The sequence below is a fragment of the Centropristis striata genome, chromosome 18 (assembly GCF_030273125.1).
Source record: "Centropristis striata isolate RG_2023a ecotype Rhode Island chromosome 18, C.striata_1.0, whole genome shotgun sequence".
Lineage (NCBI taxonomy): Eukaryota > Metazoa > Chordata > Actinopteri > Perciformes > Serranidae > Centropristis > Centropristis striata.
In genome coordinates this window covers 29,711,043-29,733,593 of record NC_081534.1, presented here as the reverse complement: position 1 = coordinate 29,733,593, position 22,551 = coordinate 29,711,043, and the positions used below count along the sequence as shown (strand labels likewise).

General features: G+C 35.8%; 1 protein-coding gene across 1 annotated transcript in view; it reads left to right on the top strand.

The window, feature by feature from the left end:
• Window positions 1-1,663: 1,663 nt before the first annotated feature.
• clvs2 (clavesin 2) overlaps window positions 1,664-22,551 on the top strand; it is a 54,583-nt gene continuing 33,695 nt past the window's right edge. The window contains exons 1-2 of the mRNA XM_059356561.1: window positions 1,664-2,941; window positions 9,020-9,194. Of these exons, the coding sequence (XP_059212544.1) occupies window positions 2,553-2,941; window positions 9,020-9,194 (564 nt within the window). The 5' untranslated portion in view covers window positions 1,664-2,552. The remainder of the gene's footprint in view (window positions 2,942-9,019; window positions 9,195-22,551) is intronic.

The following is a 22,551-nucleotide window of genomic DNA, read 5'->3' as shown; positions in this document are numbered from 1 at the left end:
GTGATTATAGTCAGTTTAACATCATAAACTTTGTCTGTTCATAGCTTTAAGAGTCTTTATGTAAAAGGCACTTTAATAAGAAAAATTCTGGGAAAAAAAGTGTCAACTCTTCTACTAAATAATAGATTTTTCAGCCTCTGTAGCAGATAGAAATGAAATTCAAAAAGTATTTGAGAGCTTATACAAATACTACAAAACGACGTTTCCGCTTTCCAGGCTTCAATGGGTTAAGAGAAAATTGGGAAGGAAAATGTCCCCTGATTTAGCCTCAGGCATCATAAACTTTGTCATGTTCATAGCTTTAAGAGTCTTTATGTAAAAGGCACTTTAATATTGATGCTTTAACGCAGTCCTACACAGCAAATACACCCAAAAATATCCATAAAATGACTTTAGATAGTTAAAAAAAACCTGCATTCACTTATCTGACTCACTTATCAGGATTACCTGGCAGTTGAAAACGGTCCACAAAATGTATTTAAGAAGCTAAAAACCTGCAAACATTTGGACCTTTAAGATAAAATTGGGATGGAAAAGGGCCCCTGATGTAGCCTCAGGCCTCCAGGAACCCAGAGTCATCCCTCCACCTCCACCACTTAAAAAGATCTGTTTCAATGTGAAAAAGTACACAATGACATAACAAAGATATCTGAAAGTCTTGACCTGCTCATCCTTAAATAAAGGAGGCCTAAACGTTTGATTTTATAGTCATTTTAACATCATAAACTTTGTCATTTTCAGCTTTAAGAGTCTTTAAGAGAAAGGCACTTTAATGTTGATGTTTTAATGCAGTCCTACACAGCAAATACACCCAAAAATCTCCTTAAAATTACTATAAAATGTTTTAGAAGCTAAAGAACCTTCATTCACTTATCAAGATTATTTGGCAGTTGAAAACGGTCCACAAAATGTTTTTAAGAAGCTAAAAACGTGCAAACATCTTGTCCTTTAAGAGAAAATTGGGAAGGAAAAAGGTGAAATTGAGGCCCCTGATTTAGCCTCAGGCATCATAAACTTTGTCATGTTCATAGCTTTAAGAGTCTTTACGTTAAAGGCACTTTACTATTGATGCTTTAACACAGTCCTACAAATTAAATCTCACAACTGTAGGAACAAATACACCGACAAATCTCCACAAAATTACTAAGAAATGATTTAAAAGCTAAAAACCTGGATGCACTTAACTGACTCTCTTATCAGGATTAACAAAAATCATTTTAGAAGCTAAAAACCTGCAAACATCTTGTCCTTTAAGAGGAAATTGGGAAAGAAAAGGGCCCCTAATTTAGCCTCAGGCCTCCAGGAGCCCCGAGTCATCCCTCCACCTCCACCTCCACCCTTCATCTCTTCCCTCCTCCTCCCTTCAGCATCCTTTCTCCATCTTCCACTTTCCCTTTTCACAGCCATTCTCCATCTTTCTGCCACCTTGCCCTCCCTCTCTCTCTCCCTCTCTCTCTCTCTCTCTCTCTCTCTCTCTCTTGCATCTCTTTTCATATCTGTTGCCTTTTTCATCTTACACTCCACCCCCTCCTCCTCCTCCCACCTCCTCCCTCCCTTCCCCCCGCCGGTGGCGACCAGAGCCCAGTCTCTCTCTCTTGTTGTCAGTCACTTTCCCAGCGAACAGACGGCGGCAGCAACAGCAGCAGCAGGAGGAGCGGAGAGACGGTAATCCCCTCCAGCACCACCCCACCCCTCTCCAAAAAAAACCCACAAACCGGTGGCAAAACCTCGCGGGACACCTGTGCTCCTGGACAGGAAATACCTCCCTTTATTTAAACCTCTGAACCCCAATTTAACATCCACATGCACAGCCAGATTGTGCATGATGTGCAGCGGTGATTAAACCGGGATGTAGGCGCGGAAAGCTGCAGATCTGCCTCGTTTGACGGTGACGGAGCGGCACCAGCACCACCAACACCACCAGCAGCATCAGTCGGTCGGCGGATGGAGATGCGTTGTGAAGGCGGAGGCATGATGATGATGATGATGATGATGATGATATAGCAGGTGCTGCAGGGTCGTGCCGCATTGCCTGGCCGCCGCGAGCGACGCCGGGGAGACGGTGATGCTGTCGTCGTCATTGTGTCACAGAAAGAGAGAGAAAGAGAGGAAGAGAGGCTCTGACATGGAGGGAAGCGGCTGCGTGTCGGCTCTGAGCTCAGGCCGCCCGGATCAGCAGGTTGGATGTGCAGCCTGAGAGAAAAAAAAAAAAAAAACGCCTGGAGGACCTGAGTCATGATATACGTGGTGGGAAAATTACAATAAAGTTGCATTCTTGCTGGTGGGAATTTGAAATGTTTCTGTGCGTAAAAGTGAATGGCCCATATGGTGATAATGCACAGGAGCATCATAGCAGCAGCAGCAGCAGCGTCTGTGCCAGTTCAGGGTGGATTACGTCTACAGAGCAGCAGGCCTCCATCTGAAGTCAGCTTCTGATTTTTTAAAAAAGAATCCATTTCTTCACCCTGTTGCTGGAGGTAACCATTTCTTCTGTTGTTTCGCTGGAAGCGGGCGCGCTGTGGTCCCCCGTGGAGGGACAGCTGTTGCAAAAGATGACTCACTTACAGGCTGGCCTCTCTCCAGAGACCCTGGAGAAGGCCAAGGTGGAGCTGAAAGAGAACCCGGAGACTTTACACCAGGACATCCAGGAGGTCCGGGACATGATCATCACCCGGCCGGACATCGGCTTCCTCAGGACAGACGACGCGTTCATCCTCAGATTCCTCCGGGCGAGGAAATTCAACCACTTCGAGGCGTTCCGGCTGCTGGCACAGTATTTTGAGTACAGACAGCAGAACCTGGACATGTTCAAGAACCTGAAGGCGACGGACCCGGGCATCAAGCAGGCCCTGAAGGACGGGTTCCCCGGAGTGCTCTCCAATCTGGACAGATACGGAAGGAAAATACTGGTGCTGTTCGCAGCCAACTGGGACCAGAGCAGGTAATAAAGAGGAGGAGGAGGAGGGAGGGAGGGCTGGTATCTGATCAACCACACAAAGAGGAGCACATAAAGAACACAGGCAGGGTTTTAAATGGAGTCTAGGTTATGGAGCTGTCCGTTCAGCACCACACACTCAATGTTGGTGAGAAAACTACAGGGAAAACACTCACTTTTCTGATTTAATTAGATGTTTGGGAATGCATTACATGGACAAAAGTTTGTAGATATGGATGGATTACTGAACAGGTGAAATAAGATCCAGGACCAGGGGCCAAAGTGTCAGGGACCTCCATGGTCTTCACCTGTGAAGTGTCACCTGACAAGACTGACCACAAAAACAACCACAAATAGATTCAAAAGAACACAAAGAGACTAAATTAAACAACACAAAGAGACAGAATAACAACAAAAAATCCCACAAATGACAACAAAAAGACACAAAATGAATATAAAGAGATACGTAACAGCCAAAAACACACGAATGCATCCAAAGAAACACAAAATTACTACAGAACAACCAAAAAATGACTACAAGGTGACACAGAACAGCCATAACAGACAAAAATAATTATGAAGAGACACAAAAGACCACAAAGGGACACAAAACATCTATAAAGAGACACAGAACAACCACAAAAAACCCACAAATGACTATAAAGTGCCACAAAACAACTACAAAGAGCAAAAAAAACCCAGACAAAACATCTACAAAGAGACACAAAAAAACATAAATGACTACAAAGTGACACAAAAAGACCACAAAGTGACACAAGACAACCATAACAGACAATATAATTATGAAGAGACACAAAAGACCACAAAGGGACACAAAACATCTACAAAGAGACACAGAACAACCACAAAAAAACCCACAAATGACAATAAAGTGCCACAAAACAACTACAAAGAGCAAAAAAACAACCAAAACAGACAAAACATCTACAAAGAGACACAAAAACACATAAATGACTACAAAGTGACACAAAATGACTACAAAACAAATATAAATAGACACACAAGAATAGAAAACCCACAAATGCCTCAGAAGAAACACAAAATTAATACAAAGAGACATAAAACAACTACAAAGACACACATGACAACCAAAAAAAAAAACCCACAAAGAGACACAAAACAACCAAAACAGACAAAAATATTATTAAGAGACACAAACATCTACAAAAAGACACATGACAACCAAAATAACCCCACAAATGACTACAAAGAGACACAAAAAGACCACCAAGTGACACAAAACCACCAAAACAAACAAAACGACTAAGAAGAGACACAAAACAACCAAAACAGACTCAGCAATAAGGTGTAAAACAGGTTTTAAGTTTCAGACCATCTTGTGACGGCATCACACCAGCTGTGACTTTTTTTAATTTTTCAAGCTCTCAGTAGTCATTTCTATATTCAATATTGTATGACACTACCAGACGGTCCTCTGTGGCTCCATGTGTCATTCGCTTCAAAACGCCCAATATACACTACCGGTCAAAAGTTTTAGAACACCCCAATTTTTCCAGTTTTTTATTGAAATTCAAGCAGTTCAAGTCAAATGAACAGCTTGAAAGGGTACAAAGGTAAGTGGTGAACTGCCAGAGGTAAATAAGAAAAGGTAAGCTGAACCAAAAGAATAATGTACATTTCAGAATTATACAAGTTGGCCTTTTTCAGGGAACTAGAAATAGGTTAACAACTTAACTCTATGGAGTCTTGGGCTATTTTGTCCATTTTTTTATTCTTTTCATGTCTTTGTAAGTCATTTTGTGTCTTTTTTTGGTCATTTTGTTTCTTTTTTTAGTCATTTTGTGTCTTTTGGTGCCTTTTTTTGTCATTTTGTGTCTTTTTTTGGTCATTTTGTGTCTTTTTTTAGTCCTTTAGTCCAACATAAAATGTGATTTTGAATCTTTTTTTTACTTTCAAAACACTTTCATGGTCAATAAAGAATTTTAAATGTTGCAAATGTGCATTAATTTCAGAGTCCACTGAGACATTAAACTGCATAATTTTCAATTACATTCTGGAAAAGTTGGTGTGTTCTAAAACTTTTGACCAGTAGTGTATATGTTTGTAGTTACCGGTGCCCTCTAGTGGCTGTAGTAATAATGGCGGACGCCAATGTGGAAGAGAGAGTATAAAGAGTGACAAAGTCCACTTTGGATGGTTGGTGTGATGGATCGGTCGAAACCTAAACTTAACTGCTTGACGTCCAGTAGTTTTGTCCATTTCTTTTACTTTTCTATCCATCACTTGGAACTCTTAATGTAGTTTTTCACACAGAAATCTGTCATTTTTCTGGTTCCTGTTTGTTTTTGAGAGGAAGATACTAAAAACCTGCTGAATGTCCTGATCTTAAATTATGAGAGAAACAAGCTCTCCGGGACATTCTGTGTCACACTCAACACTCGTTTTCAATGCTTCACTGCTTTATTCAGTGTTTTTACCAGTAAAAATCACTGAAGAGACAACAATGGTGGCGAAGACAACAAACTCCCATGACCCCATGCTACTTATTCACATCACTGAACTCCTTCTTTTGAAGAAGAAACAGCAGAAAAGTACAAATTGTGGCTTTAAAATGGCTTCAAATACTTGCAAACCTCATGACATGTTGCATAATATCAATGACTTGAGATTAGCCCACCAAATATGGATTTTCCTTCTTAAACTGTTGTATTTAAATCGTTTTTAGGGGTTAACCAAGCCACTAATCTCCATTTTTTTAATAAGAAACAGCAAAAAATTAGAGCACTATGGCTTTAAAATGTATTAAAATACTTGCAAACCACTCGTCACATGTTGTATAATATCAATGACTTGAGATTAGCCCACCAGATATGGATTTTCCTCCTTAAACTGTTGTATTTAAATCATTTTTAGGGGATAACCAAGCCACTGAACTCCTTTTTTTTTATAAGAAACAGCAAAAAAAATTTGAGAACTTTGGCTTTAAAATTTATTCAAATACTTGCAAACTACTGATCACATGTTGTATAATATCAATGACTAGAGATTAGCCCACCAGATATGGATTTTCTTTCTTAAACTGTAGTATGTAAACCATTTTTAGGGGTTAACCTAGTCACTGAACTCGTTCTTTTTTAAAAAGAAACAGCAGAAAATTACAAACTTTGGCTTTAAAATGAAGCATTCTGTACTTGCAAACTACCGATCACATGTTGCATAGATCAATGTTTTGAAATTAGCCCACCAGATATGGATTTTCCTTCTTAAACTGTTGTATTTGAACAATTTTTAGGGGATAAAAGTGTCAAGATGAATGTAAAAAGCATGCATGTATAAGGGAAATTCCACTTGTTCATGCATTCACACACACAAGCTCACAGAAACTTGACCTTCGTGCCAAATTTCCGCCTCCTAGAGGGAAAAGTGTCGCTGCCAAAGGGCGGGGACGTTTCTGTGGAACAGCCACCCGGCAGAGCGATCTATAAAGCTGCTGTTCCAAGCTAAAAAATACATCAATTTGTGTAGCAGGAGCAGGAATATGCCTGGTCTCCTTCCCTCGTCTGTAAATCATGTGGAGACTGTGAGTGCACACGGAGCTGTGGGTCACTGTGCATGAACACAGGTCAGATGTGATACTGTTCTCCGTCAGAGAGACTTCAGTCTGCAGTGACTGGATCAGGTTAGGAAAGGTCAGAGGCAGAAACAGGGACGTGATTTAATTTGGCTTTAATAAGGGATCAGGCCTGCTGAGTGTTTGTGTAACCGGAGTTTAGAGAGATTTCGACCTTTTTGTCACCTCGTAATTCAATTCAGAACCATTAGATTATCCAGACAAAGTGTTAGTCGGCCTGATTGTACGCTGTAAAAAATATAATAAAACAGTAAAAAGTCTAGCAGCAAATCAAATAACGTAACATAATTTCTCTAAAATATAAGAATATGGATAATATACAATAAATATCTATCTGTACATATATATATATATATATATGTATATAGATATATATGTGTGTGTGTATATATGTGTATATATATATGTATATATATATATGATGTTATATATAATCATATATACATATATGATTATATATTACATATATATGATGTTAAATTATTGTCAATTCTATATATTAATACAAAAAATGCATGATATTGCTAAATTAAAAAATTAAATAGTACTTTCAGTTAAACATGTACATTTTATGCATTATTTAATTTTTTTTATTTAAGATAAATACATCATCATCATTTGATTTTTATTTTCTTTAGGCTGTCTAGATAGATCAGCTTAGATTAAAATAATTAAATTAAATATGGATACAAAAAATGTATTTACAAGTATAGTGATAATACTAATACTGGTTACTTGTTTTTTTTAATTTTACCTTTTTTATTATATCTTGGTTTTTAAATGTTTACTTCATTTTTCCAATTTGTATGAATTATTATCTATTAAAAGTTATTTAAGTTTAAAAATATATAAATAAATCACAAATAAATCATAAAAATATTGAATATATATATATATATATATATATAGAGAGAGAGAGAGAGAGAGAGAGAGAGAGAGAGAGAATAAAGTTGTTGTTGTTGTTGTTTTTTACTTTTTTCAGATTTTTTAAAACATTTTTTTAACATAACATGAAAGGTTTTACTGTAGGAAAACAGAAAGTTGCTTTAATTTCACATCTAGCAATATGATGTATTTTGTCGTTATTATTTTTTACATAAAATTCACTATAATTTAACAATCAAGACCATCGAATAATACTGTTTAAAAAAAATGTAAAATAATGTAAAATATCCCATTATGTTAATTTACACATTTTGACTTTGAATTTTAACGTCCAAAAAACAAGAAAAATCCTGTAAAATAATACAGTAAATGTCTGGAAAATAACTTGTAGCGTCGTATGTCTGATAAATCATGATTGTTGACAAAAAAGTACAATAAAATCATAATTTATTGGGGAACAATGTGTGATGAGGTGCACAATTAATTACAATCAATCAACATCATGAAAACTTAGTGATTAATTTCTCTTCTCTGAACATGAATCAATGTGTGAAATCCTGTCTGTGACACTCACACACACACACACACACACACACACACACACACACACACACACACGTCCCCGAGCTGATCAAAAGAAATCTCTTTCAGGATTCAACCAGTAGATTTTATTGCCCTCGGCTCCGAGGAAGAGCCGCAGGCCAGACGTCACACTGCAATAAAATCTTTCACATGTGAGATATTTGGCATACTGGAGATTCTTGTCATCATCATTCTTCTTCTATTGGACGAATTTCAAAAATAATATTCTGCAGCATTTAAGATTCCACTGCACTGGACTCATGGTGTGCTTGCCATGTTTCTGCCTTTTAAGCTGACAATTTAGAAACATATGAAATAAAAAAAGGTTTAATGAATGTAAAGGGAGAAGAGATAATGAACAGCAGCACAGAAAGAAACCTGACTGCTGAACATGTGAAGTGAAACCCGTGTGGACTCACTGAGGCAGCAAACAGAAGCAATTATAACATTCAGCAAATCACTTTAAATGTTTCCCAAATCTTCAATAACTAACGGTAAAGATTCCCCTGTTAGTTCGATAATAAATCGCACAGAAACTATTTTTTAGAGACTAAATTCTGATTTAATAATTTATTTTGTACAGTTTTTTAGGTGTGGATTTAGGTGTATATATATATATATATATTATGGTTTTCTTGATAATGATTTTGGTTATTATGAAGAAAAAGATGAAAAATGTCTAGATATCAGCTCTTAAATTAAACTCTTATGAGGTATTTTTGTTGTTATCATTATATTTGTCCAAACAAATGTACCTTTAGTTGTACCAGGCATTAAAATGAACAAGAAACTAAAGAAAACAAGGGTGGTCTAATCATTTTTTTCATGACTGTATATCTATAAATGTATATTTGTGATTTTTTTTTTTTTAATCTGTGGGAAGTACTTTTGTGCCTCCAATTTAGAAATGTGCTATAATTTAGTAACACTTGTGCTTTTCCTACGAAGACCAGTCATAAGTAAAACTAAAGTAAAACCCGTTCTTCTGTTTTATCTTTTCTCAGATATACGTTTGTGGACATACTGAGGGCGATCCTGCTGTCGTTGGAGTCTATGATAGAAGATCCGGAGCTGCAGGTCAACGGCTTCATCCTCATCATCGACTGGAGTAACTTCACCTTCAAGCAGGCGTCCAAGCTGACTCCCAGCATGCTGCGGCTGGCCATCGAGGGGCTGCAGGTAGGACGCTGCACTGTCTGAACGCTGGTGTGACTGTTGGTTGGTTGGTTGGTTGGATGTTTAGTCGGTCGGTCGGTCGGTCGGTCGGTCGGTCGGATGGTTGGTTGGTTGGTTGGTTGGTTGGTTGGTTGGTTGGTTGGTTGGTTGGTTGGATGGTTGGTTGGTTGGTTGGATGGTTGGTTGGTTGGTTGGTTGGTTGGTTGGTTGGTTGGTTGGTTGGATGGTTGGTTGGAGGCTGGATGTGCAGAGTGTCGGACTTTGATACTGAAGACTTTGTTTGCATTCCAGCATGCTTTATTTAACCACAACTGTGATCGTTTCCAAACCATTATCAAGCAGTTTTACTTTCCCAAACCAAACCAGTTGGTGTATAAAGACAAATTAACATACATTCTATACATCACAATCATACTGTAGGATAAAAGTCAAATATTTGTGCCTTAACCCAAATATGTTTTTTTGTTTTTTTGTAAATAAACTGTAGTGTTAAAAACAACCAACATATTTACATCAATAAAAATAAGTTTGTACATGAAATTCCCAGTGCAGCCAAATAAATTTACTGACTTGAAGCTGACTCGATGAAGGACCCAAAAACATCTCTCCTCCTTTCATCACCCTGAACATACTGCTGGGAAATTTCTATCTGTCAGGATTTATTTAGACTAAGATGGGGGGACCCAAACAGAGTAGGGGGGTCCGGGTGCATGCTCCCCCAGAGAACATTTTTGCCCTAAAACCCTAAATTTGGTGCCTCTTGTACATTCTAATGCCACTATTCCATCTTAATCATTGCATATTTTAATGAATTATTGTAAAGGACAATAAAGATTCTTCTATGTTTTATTTAAGGCGTCTTATTTTGAAAGTCTTCTTGTAAATTCTGTGGTGGACTCTGCTAACACATCCATGTGCTCTTATTTTGAAAGCTACATGTGTTTTTTTTTTTTTTTTCTCAAAGGCGGGTCTAACACTTTCTTACCGTAACGCCTTATGGTGTGTTTAATTTACACTGAAAGTCGGAACTTCGACGACAATTCTGACATTCGTGTAGACCTTGAACGCACCATTAGTCACCGAACTCTCTATGTGCTGCAATGTAAATAATCTAACTAACAGAACATTAATCGTCTGTTTTACCCCCGTCCCTAGTGCCATCACCCAGCCCTGCAACATACAACAGTTTCCCAGTATTATCTTCTTCTTAAACTTGCAGTCTTGTCCCTCAGTAACACTGTTGTATGTCAGTGCTGAAGGAAAAGCCGAGCCCTGGCCCTTTCTTGACTTTACATTTCATTTCTGTCAGAGCAGACCTCCAGCAGCCATCATCCCTCTGCAGCCTGTTCCACTTAAGAACAAGTCAAGCGCCGTGTTAAAGCCGCCAGCTTGTTTAAAGAAATAATGACATTTCCATTCTGCTGGGTGTTTTTTTTTATCAAGGCTCGTTTAGCAGGTGATGATGCAAAGAAAAAGGGGGGGGGGGGGGGGGGGGGGGGGGGTTGTTGCAGTTGTCTGTTTGGTGTTCTTCTGTAATGAGAGTCCGGTTTTTCCTCACGTGGCACATAGAGACGAGAGCGATGAGACGTGACGGAGCTTATTGGTTTTGTATCTTTGTGTGGAGGATTTTTTTCGTGGAATGTAAACGCATCAGGACGCCTTTAATGTCATTATTGAAATGAGTTACAGGAGCAAAAAGTGTTCAGCTGTCCTCTGGTAACCAGCCAGACCTGAGAGGAAATGTCTGACTAGTGTGTGTGTGTGTGTGTGTGTGTGTGTGTGTGTGTGTGTGTGTGTGTGTGTTCTTGTACTTCCTACATAGTGAGGACCGGAACACGTTTTTAACCAACAGAGTGAGGACATTTTTGCAAAGTGAGGACATTTCGGCCGGTCCTCACTTCTTTAAAGGCTTTTTTGAGATTTCAGACTTTGTGTTATGGTTAAAGTTACAATTAGGTTTATGTATTAGGGTTAATGTTGGGTATTTAATTGTGCTATGGGGAACAAGGTTATTATAGTTAACCAAAATGAAACGCAATAACGGAAACTAGAATTGAAAAAACATTTTCGTTAACTGAAATAAAAATAAAAATGAGAGTTTAAAAAATGATTATTACCTGGAACTGTATTATGTGGTTGCAAAACTAACTAAAACTAACTAAAATTATAGTGAAAACGTAACGCGAAAAATGTTTTCGTCTTTGTCAACTTTTTTCATACATAATGAAGATGGATCAGACAAAGGAAATAAAGGCAAAATTTACTGTGACCTCTTTTAATCTCCCACCCAACAAATACCCCATTACAAAAAACTAAAACTAATAAAAACTAAACTAAAACTAGCAAACTCACCCTAAAAACTAATTAAAACTAACTGAATCTGAAAACAAAAATTGACAACGAAATTAAATCTAAAACTAATAAAAGATTCAAACTATTATAACCTTGCAAGGGAATTCACTGTTCCAATGAGGGTCCTCACAACGATAGAAGTACAAGAATGTGTGTGTGGCTGTTATTGCTTTCTCAACATCCTTGTGAATCATCTGCCAATTTGTGTTGGGCTCCATTAGTCAAAGTGAAATCTAAGAGGAAGTGTTTCTGGAGGGGAGTGTTGAGTAAGACTCAGCGAGCTCCAAAAGATTATCTGATGCTGCTGATGGATGCCGGCCTGTCACAGAAGCTGCATTGCTTGAATTTTACACTAAATTTACATCCTATTTCCTAGAAGTGGGGGGAAAAATTGATACAGCATAGTCGCAATATTTTGTGTGGAAATATAATATCTATAGGTACCATGTGGGTCAGGATATTGTGTCGGGAAGTTGTCGAAATAATGCTGCAAAGTTCAGGTTTTTTTATCTTTCATTCCAAAAAATTCAGAGTAGTGAAGCTTAAAGTTGAGGAAATCTATCTTTCTATCTATCTATCTATCTATCTATCTATCTATCTATCTATCTATCTATCTATCTATCTATCTATCTGTCATGAAATTGAAACATGAAAATTGGGTGTTTTTTCAATGTAGTTCTGCAGGCACAGAATGTCCTGGAGGCATTATCAGCCGAACTGCAGCTCACTTTTACTCAGCTTGTTTCTCTGATGACTTAAAATACAAACTTCTGATTAAAAAAAATCCTTCATGAGGGTAAAATATAGAGTTAAAATTGACCAAGGACTAAAAAAGTTTCACGTAAATTTGACTTAAAACTGAATTTTGGGGATATGATTCCTCTGGCAGGCAACTTAATGAATGATAATTATAATAAACAATTAAAATCACAAGTTTCTCTGTTTTGAAAGTTGTTGGAAATATTTTGGAACTCAACTCAACAACATATATACTACATATCCAGTAGTTTTCAGGCCTTTTTATGCAGAAAAGCTGCATATTATACCTTTAACCTTTCCATTTTTTCTCAGTAGAGACCATAATTACACTTTCACATTAATTTTGTTGAACCGAACCTCCATAAAGCCTGCTGATGGGTGTGAAGAAGGTTTAACAGTGGAGCTTCATGTCTAATTTTATCACCTATTTGGTACAAAATGAGACGTGTCAAGAAGAGTTAAGAGCATCTGGACAGTGAGCTCTTTATTTCGGGAGTGTGGAGGATTTAACAAGCAGAATGTGTAATTTTTGTGGAACATGGTGACTGACTACACCTACTCACAGTTTGAAATTTCCAGTATTTTCTCATCGTGAACGGAAGGAAACAGAAATCTTATTTTAGATAATGAATCACAGAAACAGAAGCAAATTGAATTAGTGAGCTGTAAACTTTCCTCTAATTTTTCCTGGTAAGATTTAAATAAATAAGATATTTCTACAGTAAGAAAATGTAATATTCAACACAGCAGCTACATAGGAAATACAGGGTTATAAGTTATTTTATTTTATTTTATTTTCATTATTTTTATTACACTATTTTTATTACACTATTTTTATTTCATTATTTTTGTTTTAATTTTAATTTTAATTTTAATTTATCTATTTTTATTTATTTTTTATTTTTATTATTTTATTTTATTTTATTTCATTATTTTTATTTTTATTTTTATTTTTATTTATTTATTTTTATTTTTATTTATTTTTATTTTTTATTTATTTATCTATTGTTCATGTTTTGTTCTTTGTTTCAGTGGTTCTTGGTCTTGTCTTTTCTTTATCTATGAATGTGGGCATGTAAACCCTGTTTAATGTATGTGTCACGTTAATTTTAAAAACCCAATAAATATAAATTTCCAAAAAATATATATATATATATTTCTACAGTAGCAGGATGCTTTGATACTTTTCCCTCCTTCTGCACTTTGTGTGAGTTTTCTGCAGCGTCAGGACAGTGGAAGTGGTGCGTTGTGGGAAAACTCTTTTCTTTACAGACTGAAACAAACTGTAGACGCCAGCCGGAGATCAGTGTGACGAGTCCATATATAACACGTTTCTGACGGCTCTCCAGACACAGATTAGAGGCTGAATTATTGATGGCAGCTATTAGCTACCAGCCCTGAGTCATTCCCAACTGCTCACACAAATGGCTGCTCATCGTTTGGTGGAGGAAACAGAGAGGAAGCGTGAAGATTTGAATCGATTTGACGAATGTAACACACAAAACACGTCACTAAAACCATCAAGTATGTGTCGTTAAACCCAGATGTGTTGTCTTCTGGACATTTAAAGGTTGTTATGATCTTTATTTTCCTTACTGTCAACTATATACTGACTCAATCCCGCCCTACTGCACCAAATGTGGATTAATCCGCCACTGAAAATAGTCCCAACAAATGCGTTTTTCTCCTCCTGATTCCGTAAACTTTGCTAAAAACTACTGCGGACAGAATTTTGAGCCTGTCTTTTTCTTTTTACAACTTTACATATACATATTTAACTACTTATTTTTAAAGTGGCTGTACACAGAACTCAGAGATTTGGAGTTTTGGGCTATTTTGTCAGATATTTAATACAATTTCATTCTGCCTGTATATATATATATATAAAACACTTAAATTATGTTTACCATGCCATGTTGGTATCATTTTTTTCAGCACAACCTCACCTATATGACATGATCATCAGTTTTTCCCCTTTGACTTACTGGATCAACATTTTGAACCCAAAAAGTCCCAAAATAATTTTAAATATTCGTCACAAATATAAAATATAAGAGGTTAAATAAGGAGAACATCTAGTTCTGTATTTTATGATAAATATGTTTGATCTTATCTCCGGTTTTACTCAGCAGATCATCATCAAACACAAACTGGCCTCATGGAGTTTCAAGCCAGAACTTTAGAGGGAAACTGATGGTTAGAAAAGAGAACAAAGATACAGAACAAATGCAAAATTTAGTGCATTAATATTGTAAAATAGTTACAAACTTTTTAGTTACTTGAGTGTTGCATAAGTCACGATTGGTATGATCCTATAAAAATAAATTAACACATAAATAAATAGAGATATTAAACATTCATGTTGAGCTGTGTACAGTATGTCTATAATTGTGTAAATTATGCATCAGTTTGGTATGATAATCTATAAAATACCGGTCGCTGTTTTAAACCTGTTGGTAACTGTATGGAACTACTTGGTGCAGTTTAGGCACCAAAACCACTTGTTTAAGGTTAGAAAAAAGAACAAAGATAGAGAACTGATAAAAAAATTCAGTGCATTAATATTTGTGTAATTTTAAACGTGATGTTTGAGTTTGCGTACAGTTTTCTCATGAACCATTTATCAAGATTTAGGCACCAAAACCATTTGTTAAAGGTTAGAAAAAAAGGTGCAGAAAAGATATCAACCTATAATTAAATAGTGATATTAAACATGTTTTAAACATGATGTTTGTCTACAGTTTTGTCATGAACAGGATTATAGAATTTTGTAAAATTTGCATCACGTTTCGTATGTTAATCTATAAAACAACAGACGCTGTTTTAAACCTGTTGGTAACGTTGTGATAGTGAACTACATGGTACAGTTTAGGCACCAAAACGCTTGTTTAATGTTGGGAAAAAGGACAAAGATACAGAACACAAAGATTTTGTGCATTCATTTTTTGGAATAGTTACAAACTTTTCATGAGGACAGTATAAGTCACAACCAGTATGATCCCATAAACAATTAATAGAGACATTAAACATATTTTAAACATGATGTTTCAGCCTGTGTACAGTATGTCTACAATTTTTCATGAACAGGATCGTATCATTTTGTAAATCATGCATCACAGTTTGTGTGATATTCTATAATATGACTGTCACTGTTTTTAACCTGTTGGTAACCTAGGATACGGAACTACTTGATACAGTTTAGACACCAAAACCACTTGTTTAAGGTTAGAAAAAAAATAACAAAGATACAGAATTCAGTGCATTAATATTTGTGTAATTTTAAACGTGATGCTTGAGCTTGTGTACAGTTTGCATACAGTTTTCTCATGAACCATTTATCGAGCTTTAGGCACCAAAACCACTTGTTTAAGGTTAGAAAAAAGGACAAAGATGCAAAATTTATTTTTAGTGAAGTAATTTTGTGGGAAAGTTAAAAAAAAAACTGTTAACGAGGACAAACTAAGTCACAATAAACTAACTGAATGTAAACAAACAGACACATTAAACATTGATGCCTGTGTACAGTAAAGCCTGAGTCATCCCCACACACACTAACACACACTAACACACACTCACAAACACCAACACACACTAACACACACACAGCAATCTAAACACAGTTTAACAGCCTCAGTGAGTCACTTCAGTCTGAGCCTGAAAAAGCGGCTGAGTGTTTAAAAGCAGCTGAGTCAGCCTCACCTGCAGGCCGTCGGACAGAGTTTCTGCGTGCGTGACGCTTTGATGGAGTTTGATCTCCGATTTACTCCGAACACATCACTCAGTTAACGTCTGTCGGCATCAGCAACTTTATATCTGCTGCAGCTGTCTCTGTTTCTCTTTGTTTCCAGAGACGTTTCATCGTGCTCGCTGCCCGGTTATCTGACGTCTGGAGGAACTGACAGAGCGTGTGCACTGCAAAACACTGATTTTTAATTTAAATATAAGATTATCTAGCCTTGCGTAGTTTTTATTAAGATGGATCTGCCTCTTAGAATAACACAAACCATCTTTTTCTCACTCCATAGTATGGATTTTAGTGTGACAATCATGCAGCTGGTGATGGAATCAAGATTAGCTACCTGGAAATAACTTGAATAATGTAATTTAGATAGTTTTTGATGATATTTTTTTATCCTCAATAAGGAGAAATCATCCTAAAAAATCCTGAAAAGCCATCAAAGAAACCCAACAAGTATGACATTTTCCTTCCATTACAGTTGGACTCATCAGGGACTAATTCATCTCCAATAGCATAACTACATATTTATGCATAAAGCAAATAATTGTTCACTTTAATATGGATATATATTTGAGTATTTCAGTGTTAAATACTTAATTCTGGCTCTTAGAATAACACAAACCATCTTTTCACTCAATCTGGATCTGGGTAATCTGGATTTTAGTGTGACATTCATGCAGCTGGTGATGAAATTAAGATTAGCTACCTGGAAATAACTTTAATAATGCCATTTAACCCTTTGATGCACAACATGGGTCCAAAATGACCCTCATTCATTCCCCATGTTATTTAATGCTGCTGTGTGTTTCTGTGCTCTATCTTTTGATATCAACTTATTTTATGATTGAATATTCCAAGTATTCTTTAAATGTCTTTGTTTTGATAACAACAGATCATTATTTTCATTTTGCCTCTCATATTTTATGAAGAAAAAACGTTTTTGTGTTATTACATAGCTAACTACTTGGCTAAGTTGTTAGCTTGCGAAGCTAACTACTTAGCCAAGAAGTTAGCTTAGAAGTTAGCTAAATAGTTAGCTAACTTAGATCATTATTTCCATTTTGCCTCTCATACTTTATGAAGAAAAACATTTTTTTGTGTTATTACATTGCTTAAGAAGTTAGCTAAGTAGTTAGCTTAACAAGCTACTTAGCTAAAAAATGGATAGGCCTATGGGTCATTTTTGACCCATGTTGTGCATTAGAAGAGTAGTGACAAAAAAAAGGGATTTTATTAAAAAATGGATAAAAGAAGACATAAAAATTAAGATGTGTGATGATCAAAAACAAACTAATTGAGGAAAACCCGGAATACTGAAGGATGAAAATAATTTATTGCAAAGATATAGAACATAAAAACTCTACCAGGTCACTTTTTATGTTGTGCATTAAACGGTTAAATAGTTTTTGACGTTATTTTACATCCTGAATAAGGAGAAATCATCCTAAAATAAGACAATGTGAGGATTTATCTCCCAGTTTTCTGCTCGTTCTGACTCATCTGCTCGCCTTTCTTTTGTCTCGTCCTCCGTGTCGATGCCGCTCAAGCTGCCACGATTGTGATTTAGTCTTTGTCATGGCAACACTGACACCGTTAGTTTCCAGCAAATACAAATAGCATGTAGGCCACATGCCTCGGGATCCAAATTTGTCGCACAGTATGCCGCTCGGATCGCAGCAGAAGAAAGGCTGTTATTCTGGATCCCTGCTGGCGGCCCCGAGAGGCTTGGCTGGTTATCACGCCCCAACTTTTTGTTTGTTGATGTTGTTTGCTTATTATTTTTGGTGCAATTGTGCCTTTAAGTGTGCAGGAAGGAAATGTGGGAAGAGAGAGAGAGAGAGAGAGGGAATAACAGAGCTCAAAGTAACAAAGATCCCCGGCTGGATTTGAACCGGAGGAACGGAGTGATTCACGAGTTAAAACTTTAGTTAAACTTTCACTCTGTGACACAGAATCTGCAGCTGAAAGAGAATAAACAACAATATAACAGTTGTGTTTGTAGGTCAAGTTCACAGTTCATACGGCTTAAAATAAACAAAATCATCATCAATCATTTTTAAAATATTGCTTTTATAAAATATTTATATTTTATATTTTTGCTTTGCTTGACTTATGACTAGAGCCTGACTTATAAGTGATTTTTATTTATTTATTATTATTATTATTATTATTATTATTATTATTATCATTATTATTGTTTTATTGTTTTAGTCCGATCAAGAATTTAAAGGGGAATAATTCACAGATATGGATGCAGATGTCGTGAATTTTTATTTGAGCATGGATAAAAAATAATCTATTTCTTTGATAATTTTGCATTGGTATAAATATATACAAAGGTCCCCATTTTAATTGCATATTTAAATCCATAAAAATACATTAATTAGCTAAATTAAAAACATTCAAGATGTATAATTGTAACATCCCAACAGCAGTTTGACTGATTTTCTTTGGACTGCATCCACAAAAAAACCTGATTAAAACAGAAATATAATAATATAAAAGACTATATGTTCTCCTGCTGGTTCATGTCTGCAGTGTTACTTATAAGTTAATTTTTTATATATTTTTTAATTGTTTTAAATCAATTAAACAAAGCTCCCCGGCTGGATTTGAACCGGAGGAACGGAGTGATTTACGAGTTAAAACTTTAGTTAAACTCTCACTCTGTGACACAGAATCTGCAGCTTTCAGAGAACAAACAACAATATAACATCAGTTGTGTTTGTAGGTCAAGTTCACAGTACACAATTCAAAGTTCATACGGCTTAAAATTTTAAAAAAATCATGTTTTTTTTTTATTCATCCACTTGATTTGTGGATTCAAATTCTTGCTGATGTGGCTGATGTTCTGACTGCACTTTTCAGACCCAGAAGACACAATTTGCATAAAAATTGACTATATTTTCCTTTAGAAACTGTACTGATTTGTTCATAAACAAATATATACATATAAAAATATATACAAAAATACATACATATATACAAATAAAATAGGTAGGTGTTCTCCCCATTTTATTTTATCTCTTATATTTGTAGCCAAACTTTAAAATTGTGTTTTGAAAGTAAAAAAAACAACATCATTTTGGGTGTTTTTAGGTTCAAAATTTGATCGATCCAGTGAGTCGAACAACATAATTATCAGGTTATATTAGCGAGGCTGTGGTGAAAAAAATGACACCAAATTGCATCAGAAATAGGGCGTGAAATTTAAAATTTGTCACCATAGTAGACGCTTTGAATCACCGTAAATCAAGAATTAGTACAAAAAACTTTTAAACTGCAGAAAACACACAGTTTTTTCATGTACAATTAAAGGAGAAATACCATGATGTCACAAGGACACAATAACTAACCTAAAAATAAAAGGACTACTCAGTCTAAATAACAGTTTTTGCTGATATTTACATTTAAATTTACAGTAAAAAAAAAACCCACTCACTGTATTTTTTACGGTGAAGTTCTGCCAAACACAGCTGCCGGTACTTTACAGTAAATTAAACAGGTTTTTTTCAGGCAGAATAAAAGGATTAAAAATGGACAACAGCTCATATATTGGTCCAGTCGCCCCGCCCTAAAAGCAGCATCCTGCTCAGTGTTAATAAACCACCTGACTGGTGTTGCATTTACATTTTTTGCTCCACTGCTAGGAAGGAGGAAATCAAGTTTCCTGCAGACGTTTAATGGTCAGTGAGGGACGAATTCAGAAGTGTTCGCTGACTCGACAGAGCCGTGTGTCCTTAAGATGACCCTGAATGCACCGCCAGGCTGCTCTCTCTCTCTCTCAGCTCCTTCCTCTCTTACAGTCCAGAGCAGCCATGTGAAAAGCACATTTCCTCCAACAGTTCTTTATGCTCGCGTACAAGAGATTATATGGAAACACAGGAGGTGAGACAGTGTGGAATTCAAACCCATCCACTCATAATCCTGCAGGATTACAATGTTACACAGGGATTAAAGCTTCAAGTCTGCAAAACCTTCTTTTGGCTTCTAGTTTAAGTAATGTGTAAGAAACTGTTGCAGTTATTATTAATGATAATATTAATGCAGCTGTTTTATAGTTTCTCCAGCATGTCAGCTCTGCAGGAGTTTAATGAGCAACCTAGAAACAAAAATACATTTTAACCGAATAAAAGGAAGAATTTTTTATCTTTTTCATATTTTAGATATTACTTTTATAAAAGATTTATATTTTATATTTTTGCTTTGCTTGCCTTATGACTAGAGCCTGACTTATAAGTGATTTTTTATTAACTTTTTAATTGTTTTAGATCGATCTAGAAATGAGAGGGGATTCATTAACAGATGACTTTGTGATTTTTTTTATGAGCTGGAATGAAAATAATCCCTTTCTTTGTGAATTTTGCATCAGTATAAATATATTCAAAGGTTCCCATTTTAATTGCACTACAAAAATATGTTAATTAGCTAAATTAAAAACAATACATAGATATAATTTAAACAACCCAACCGCAATTTAACTGATTTTCTTTGGACTGCATCCACATAAAAACCTGATTAAAACAGAAATATAATAATATAAAATACAATATCTTCACCTGCTTGTTCATGTCTGCAGTGTTACTTTTAAGTGATTTTTTAATTGTTTTAAATCAATCTATTATTTAGGTGGGGTTAATTTACAGATGATTTACGTAATTAATTTTTTTATAAGATGGAATGAAAATAGTCCCTTTCTTTGTGAATTTTCCATCGGTATAAATATATTCAAAGGTTCCCATTTTAATTGCACCATAAAAATACATTAATTAGCTAAATTAAAAACATTAATGATGCATAATCGAAACAACCCAACAGCAGTTTAACTGATTTTCTTTGGACTGCATCCAAATAAAACTGATTAAAACAGAAATATCTGTTTTTTGCAAACAATCTCTTCACCTGTCGGTTCATGTCTGCCGTGTTTCTGCATCTTTTTTCTGTCTGGAGATAAAATCAGTGTTGAACAGACGTCTTGTTCCGTCGGAGCGAGATGTGAATCACCTCATTAAGGTGATTCGTCACCATCTGACCTCAGATCAGCCTCCTGCCACTCAGTAATAAAGGAGCCGTGGAGAATCTCAGACAGTCAACTGAGAAACAACACTGCAGCTTCATGTTCAGCGTTTAATAATGAGACTCTTATATCATCAGCCTCGACTCAGGAACCAATAGAACACACCTGCTGTTGTGTTCTGGGACTGTGAATTTGTCCATTAGACAGTTTTTGTTTGATATTACATCCATGTGGTCAGAGGAAAGTCCAGCATATGGGATCTATTACTGGGATGATAATAGGAGTTAGGAGGCTGGTACTCACCAGAACACAGTACCGGCACTACTTGTTCTTGCATACCGGTACTCCTCTATCAGGCTCGCTGTTAGATTCAGATTGGTCCTAAATTAACTGCAAGGTTTCATCTTTATAGCAGCATTTTGCAGCAGCAGCTTACTCGATAGTTAAACAAATAGTTTACTTTATTGATATTGCACCTTTAAAAACAGGCAAAATCAGGATAAAATTTAAAACAAGAAGACAAAGACACAAAACCAACAGGCACATGCACAAGTTAGATTTATCAGAAGAATACATAATTAAATGAATGATAAATTAATAAAAAATAAATAAGGACATTTTAAAAATGACATTTTCAAATCAACATGAATAAATCCAGACACGCAAACACAAAAACTCTGATAATTAAGTTGAAGAAATATTAACAATTAAAACGGTTAAAGTTACTTTTTTTCTTTTGAGGGACTTTTATCATTTTAAAAAAATTAAACAAATAAGACAAACAGACAGACAGACCGAAGAATAAATAATTAAAATAATTATAAATTAAAAGAAAGAAAGAGAAAATAATGAACATATTTTAATCTTAAAACAAATAAATAAATAAATCCAGATACACAAAATCTCAGATTGATAGAAACAATAGTAGAAATAGTAGAAACACTGTTGACAATAAAACAGCCCACAGGCAGAGTTAGTGGACTTCATGGTGCATTCAGGTGCACCTCGTAAAGCCTATATACATGATACATATTTAAAAGCACCCCATAATGCCCCAAAGCCTTCCAGCTTTATATTGTGTTTTATTTTTAAACGTTTAATTGTTAGCTGCTGCTTTAAGTTTGTGTTTAGTAGAACCTGGTCTCACAGGAATCTGTGAAATAGCCACGGATTTACTTAACTCAAAATCCGTGGAATAGCCACGGAATCGCTCAAATTTGACAGTCATATCCCGTGGCTATTGGTTTGTTCCAAGTCACGTGACTTTCAAGGTCCCGGCGGTCAGAACAAAAAACATGGCGGACAGTTCTCTCATTTTTAGTGAAAAAATCAATATTTTGACTTAGTTTCTGCATAAAAATGGATTTTGATCACATTTCTAGCGAGAAATAGGCTATATGTTTTATTTTCTAAATATTCACTCAGTGAATGTACATAATCACTATGTCTGTTGGAATAGCCACGGGATATGACTGTCATTAACTTGCATTGTA